Source organism: Gekko japonicus, unplaced genomic scaffold (genome assembly GCF_001447785.1).
Source record: "Gekko japonicus isolate JY-2015 unplaced genomic scaffold, Gekko_japonicus_V1.1 scaffold4491, whole genome shotgun sequence".
NCBI lineage: Eukaryota > Metazoa > Chordata > Lepidosauria > Squamata > Gekkonidae > Gekko > Gekko japonicus.
In genome coordinates, this window is record NW_015171026.1 from 38,493 (window position 1) to 44,688 (window position 6,196).

Here is a 6,196-nt window from a genome sequence, read left to right on the forward strand (position 1 = left end):
GCCGATGCCTCCGTCGCCTGGCTGGAGTGGCCGCGGGGGAGTCTGGAGTCGGGCGGCCGCTGGTGGGAGCCGCGGGTGCCCGGGCCGAGATTGGGGGGGCAAGGCGGGCGACAGAAGGCCGATGCCTCCGTCGCCCGGCCCTCTACAGAATCCACCCCCCAAACCTCCAGGTATTTCCCTCCTTAGAGCTGGCAACCCTACATTCCCCTCAGTGCCTGTTGGTAGGCAACTAAGCTTGGTCCTGTCACCTACTTTGGCCTTTGGGAGAAAACACATTGGGGCCAGTCCTGATAGGGTTGCCAACTCCAGATGGGAAATTCCTGGAGATTTGAGGGATGGAGCCTGAAGAGGGTGAGGTTTGAGGAGGGGTGGGACCTCAGACAGGTACACTGCCATAGACTCCACCCTCCAAACCAGTCAGTCTCACATAGGGAACCATTGTTGCCAATCTCCAGGTGAGGGCTGGAGAGCACTCAGTATTACAACTGCTCTGCAGAAGGGAGGGCAGAAGTCAGCTGAAGTCAAAGGGGCAGATAATGGTAGGTTGGTGGCTAGCTGGGAAGGAGATGGGGTTGCCAACTACATGCTGACAAATTCCTGGGGATTTGAGGGGTGGAGCCTGGAGAGGGTGGGGTTTGCAGAGGGGTGGGACCTCAGACAGGTAGAATGCCATAGACTACACCCTCCAAACCAGCCATTTTGTCCTGGGTAACAATTGCTGCCATTCTCCAGGTGAGGGCTACAGATCACTCACAATTACAACATTATACCCTGCTGAGGTCACCACAGCAAATTGACACTGTTTGCCCAAAGCCAGAGCACTGCCCCAGAGCCTCTTTCTAGATCTCGTTGTATTGCTTTCACAATGGACTTTATTGCTAGTAAGCCATATTACAATAAGATAACCAATAAGTGAATACTGGACCAAGATGAGGAAGGTTAAGCAGCAAGATCTATAGACGCAAGGCAAAGATGTTTGTGAGGCCTCTAAGGATGAGAGTCATGTGTCTGGTGCCAAATGCACAGTAGCTGAATTAGAACATCTTCCAATTTAGGCCCAAAAAGCACCTGTGTGGCTATCTTAGTCAGAGCCGGAGTGTCCTCGAGCAAATAGTTCTCCCAGATTAGAGTCCACGCTCCTCTCCTGGGTACTGAGGTGCCTCCTGTTCTGAATGGTGCCCCTCAAGGTTCATAGCTTGTGGGTGCTCCTGGACCCAGCTGTGGCCAGCACTGCCCTTTACCATCTTCCGCTGGTTAGCCCATTGCAGCCTTTCCAGGGCAAAAAAAGATCTGGCCACTGTGGTGCTCACCCTGGTTATATCTAAGTTAGATTACTGCAATGCACTTTATATGGGGCTGCCCTTGAAGACTGTCCAGAAACTCTGATTGCTGCAGAATGCTGACTGGAGTGGGTCACAGGGACCGTATCACTCCACTCCTGGGCCCATCTACACTGGCTCCCAATTTGCTTCTGGGCCCAGTTCAGTGTAGTATAATTCTTAAAAGTGCCAGATTAGGATCTGGGTTCGAATCCCCACTCTCTCGTGGAAGCCGGATGGGTGACCTTGGGCCAGGCACATGCTCAAAGCAGTCAAAATGTTTTGGGGTACTTACAAGATCATCTAGGTCAGTGTCCTCTTCCATTTCTTTACTGGCCAGCCTAGTGACATTAAAAACAGAGAGGTTAGTGGGCATTCAAGCTTCTGGATTGCAGGAAATAATTGAAAACAGGTCCAGGAATTACACAATCCAGTAAATCATGAGGACTAACTATGCAGAATTTCTCAAACTGAACCCATTCAGGTCAATGGCCTCAGACCGGGATAACTGCATGAGGTCTGTGCGGACCTGGAGGTTTTCCTACCACAAGGTCAGCAGTGGGCTGCAAAGGAAGTTTCTTCCTTCCCACATAATTGACCATGAAGAAGGCTGACTAAGACAACCCGGGCTAAAGGGTTTCGAAAATAAGCCGTATTCTCACACAGAGACCCTACAGTGTGAGGATAAGAACCTAAGAAGAGCCCTGCTGGGATCAGACCAGTGAGGGTTCCTCTAGTCCAGCATCCTGTCTCACACAGTAGCCACCCAGTTCCTCTGGAGGGCCAACAACAGGGCAAAGAGGCCGAGGCCTTCCCCTGATAAGAGCCTCAGAAGAGCCCTGCTGGGTCAGACCAGTGAGGGTCCATCTAGTCCAGCCTCCCGTCTCACACAGGGGCCAGCCAGTTCCTAAGGAGGGCCAGCAACAGGGCAGAGAGGCCGAGGCCTTCCCCTGATAAGAAACTCAGAAGAGCCCTGCTGGGTCAGACCGGTGAGGGTCCATCTAGTCCAGCATCCTGTCTCATACAGGGGCCAGCCAGTCCCTCTGGAGGGCCAGCAACAGGGCAGAGAGGCCGAGGCCTTCCCCTGAGAAGAACCTCAGAAGAGCCCTGCTGGGTCAGACCAGTGAGGGTCCCTCTAGTCCAGCCTCCCGTCTCACACAGTGGCCAGCAATGTTCCCTCTAAGCTGTGGAGTCCTGTGAGCGAAAATTCTCCTTTGTGAGCCACTGGCATTAACGTTGTGAGCGAGGGATTTGGCAACTGCATGAATTAGCTTGCTCTGGAGCCCTCCTTCCTGAGCAAAGACAAAAATGTGTGAGCCAGAGATTAAAAAACTGTGAGCTAGCTCACACTAACTCAGCTTAGAGGGAACACTGGTGGCCAGCCAGTTCCTCTGGAGGGCCAACAACAGGGCAGAGAGGCCGAGGCCTTCCCCTGATAAGAACCTCAGAAGAGCCCTGCTGGGTCAGACTAGTGAGGGTCCATCTAGTCCAGCCTGCTGTCTCACACAGTGGCCAGCCAGTTCCTCTGGAGGGCCAGCAATAGGGCTGAGAGGCCGAGGCCTTCCCCTGATAAGAGCCTCAGAAGAGCCCTGCTGGGTCAGACCGGGGAGGGTCCATCAAGTCCAGCCTCCCGTCTCACACAGTGGCCAGCCAGTTCCTCTGGAGGGCCAGCAACAGGGCATAGAGGCTGAGACCTTCCCCTGATGCTGCCTCCTGGCACTGGGATTCACAGGTTAACTGCCTCTAAATGTGGAGGCTCCCTTTCAACGCTGTGGCTAGCAGCCACTGATAGACTCTCCTCCATGAATCTGTCTAATCCCCTTTCAGTGCTGTCTATACCTGTGGCCATCACTGCATCCTCCGGCAGCGAATGTCACATCTTAATCGCCCGCTTTGTAAAGAAGTATTCCCTTTGACCATCCTCTCCCTATCAGCTCCATTGGATGCCCACGAAGTCTTGTATTTTGGGGGAGGGAGAGAAAGCGCTTTCTCTCAACCCTCTCCACACCGCGCACAATTTTACCCGCCTTGATCCTGTCCCTCCTTAGGATGACTTACCAAGGAGTCACGATGTATTTTTTAATCAGCAGAACAGTCAGCAAAAGGCAGACTCCTCCGATCGTAAAGCCGACGATCGCATAGGTAGGCGCTGAGAAAACAGAGAAAGGACGCCATGTCCCTTAACTGAGCCTTTCCATGTTGAAGGCTGTAAGTGGGTCAAGTGGTTAAGACGCTGAATCGCAGGCCGGAAGGTCGGTACTTCGGCAGTTCGGGACCCGAGTGCCGTGTGACGGAGTGAGCTCCCGTCTCTGGCCCCCGGCTCCTGCCGACCTAGTTGTTTGAAAGCAAGGAATGGCAAGTAGATCAATAGGTACTGCTCCAGTGGGAAGATAACAGCGTTCCCTGTGCGCCTTGGTGTCTAGTCATGCCGGCCACGTGACCACGGAAACGTCTTCGGACAGCGCCGGTTCTTTGGCTTGGAAACAGAGATGAGCAACCGCAACCCTAGAGTCGGATTCGACTGGCTTTCGAGCAAGGGAAACCTTTACTAGCAGTAGAAAAAGAACAAAAGTCCAGGAGCACCTTTGAGACTAACAGAATTTGTGACAGGGGATGATCTTCCGTGAATCACTGCTCACTGCCTCAGAAGAAGCTGTATCTGAAGAAGTGAGCCGTGACTCATGAACGCTCATCTCCTGTCACAAATTCTGCTAGAGGAGGAGGAGGAGGAGACTGGATTTATACCCCGCCCTTCACTCGGCATCTCAGAGTGGCTTACAATCTCCTTTCCCTTCCCTTCCCCACAACAGACACCCTGTGAGGTAGGTGGGGCTGAGAGAGCTCTCTCGAGGACTGCTCCTGAGAGAACAGCTCTGAGAGAACTTGTGACTGACTCCAGGTCACCCAGCTGGCTGCATGTGGAACAGTGAGGAATCAAACCCGGTTCTCCCAGATTAGAGTCTGTGCTCCTAACCACTACACCAAACTGGCTCTCGAGGTGCTCCTGGACTCTTGCTCTTTTCTACTGCTGGAAGTGTGTATTCCCACCCAGTGCCTGCAGTTACTAGCCAGGAAGCCCTTCCCATGAGTCCAACGCCCAGCACTAAAGCAGCCTTTGAGCCAGGGAAATGCCGGACTGTGAACTTTGTGCAGCGAGCATGTGTGGAACCGTGTGAAAGAGACGAGCAGGCATTTCCCAGTGCACTGGGTGGCCCTGCATCAGAGGGCTTCCCAATGTGTGTGCGGGAATCAGTGTCTACCCTTCACACATCACATACTTCTGCAAAAAAGGGCTCTGGACATAGCTGTGTGACTTCCTCTTAGAATCATAGAATGTCAGAATTAGAAGGGACCTTGCAGGTCATCTAGTCCAACCCCACCGCACTCTGCAGGAGCGTAGCCGAAAGATAGCGCTAGAACATACCCGGAAGATGGTCGCCCAGCCTCCGCTTGAAAACGTCCAGCGAAGGAGCATCCACCATCTCCCGAGGCGGACTGTTCCACTGCTCAACCACTCTCACAGTTGGGAAGTCTCTCCTGATATTTAGCCAGTATCGACTCCCTTGTCATTTCCACCCATTCGATCTAGTCTTGCAGTACGAAGCAAGAGAGGATAGATCCGCTCCATCTTCTACATGACAGCCCTTCAGATACTTGAAGACTGCAATCATGTCCCTTCTAAGCCTTCTCTTTCCCAGGCTAAACATACCCAACTCTTTCAACCTTTCCTCCTAAGACTTGGATTCCAACCCTCTCACCCTCCTGGTTGCCCTCTTCTGGACATGCTCGAGCTTGTCAACGTCCTTCCTAAAACGTGGTGCCCAGAACTGGACACAGAACTCCAGGTGAGGCCTGACCATGGCAGAATAGAGCGGAACGACCACCTCCCTGTGATCTGGACACGATGCTTCCCCACCAGGGCCAGGAAAGCCATTCTCTTCCAGCACAACCTACGAAACCTGGGCCTTCAGCCACTGCTTGAAATTCATCCCCACCAGGGAAAGGATCTTTCTTGGCCATTCCCCATTTGGTAACTAATGTAAAGGGTAGGTGTGTGTCTGTGTGAATGGCAAACCGTAGACCTTGGAAGGCCAAAACTGATTGGACCAGAAATCAGGATTGCCATCTCTGGGAGGGGAATACCTGGAGATTTTGGGAGTGGAGTCTGTGGAGGGCGGGGTTTAGGGAGAGGAGGGGCTTCAGTGGGCTATACATATCCAGCCTGCCCTAAAAGCACTGCACTGGCTGCCTATAGCATAGCGGATTCGGTTCAAGGTGCTGGTTCCCTATGTGGTCGGGAACCTCCATACCTAAGGGACCGCCTTTCCCCACATGTGCCCCAGAGAGCACTAAGATCGGGATCCCAAAATCGCCTGACTCTTCCAGGCCCTAAAGGGGCCAGGCTGGCCACAACAAGGGCCAGGGCCTTCCCCGTGGTGGCCCCTCACTGGTGGAATGAGCTCCCAGACGACATCAGGGCCCTGCGGGACCTCTTGCAGTTCCGCAGGGCCTGTAAGACGGAGCTCTTCCGCCAGGCTTTCAGGTAGGGGCTGCCTTAACATCGTGACCCTGGCCCTTACACCGACATCACCATCGACTGGACAGCTAACAGCCCGGCAGGAGACCACTCGACGTTGTCGGACCTACAACGTCGACGTCAGGTGGCCCTGTCATAGATCTGGAATGTGGAGGGGGTGCCCTCCCGTTTTTGGTCTCAGCTCTCCCTGGCTCACCAACTGTTTGCTATCTTATGCTTGACCTTGCAGATGCTCCAGCTGCAGTTTTACTCGGCCGGGAAAGTTAATGGCTTTTAGCTCTGCCTGCTTGCTTTGCCCGCGCGTGAGAGATGTATCCATTAGCTCAAGCTTACCGGGGGG

The 6,196-nt window shown here is 53.6% G+C and overlaps 1 protein-coding gene across 1 annotated transcript in view; it reads right to left on the bottom strand.

The window, feature by feature from the left end:
* LOC107116998 (disintegrin and metalloproteinase domain-containing protein 9-like) overlaps positions 1-6,196 on the bottom strand; it is a gene marked incomplete at its 5' end in the record, with an annotated part of 49,188 nt that overhangs the window by 3,985 nt on the left and 39,007 nt on the right. Inside the window, 2 exons of the mRNA XM_015419031.1 lie at positions 1,615-1,660; positions 3,378-3,468. Coding sequence (XP_015274517.1) covers positions 1,615-1,660; positions 3,378-3,468 — 137 coding nt within the window. The remainder of the gene's footprint in view (positions 1-1,614; positions 1,661-3,377; positions 3,469-6,196) is intronic.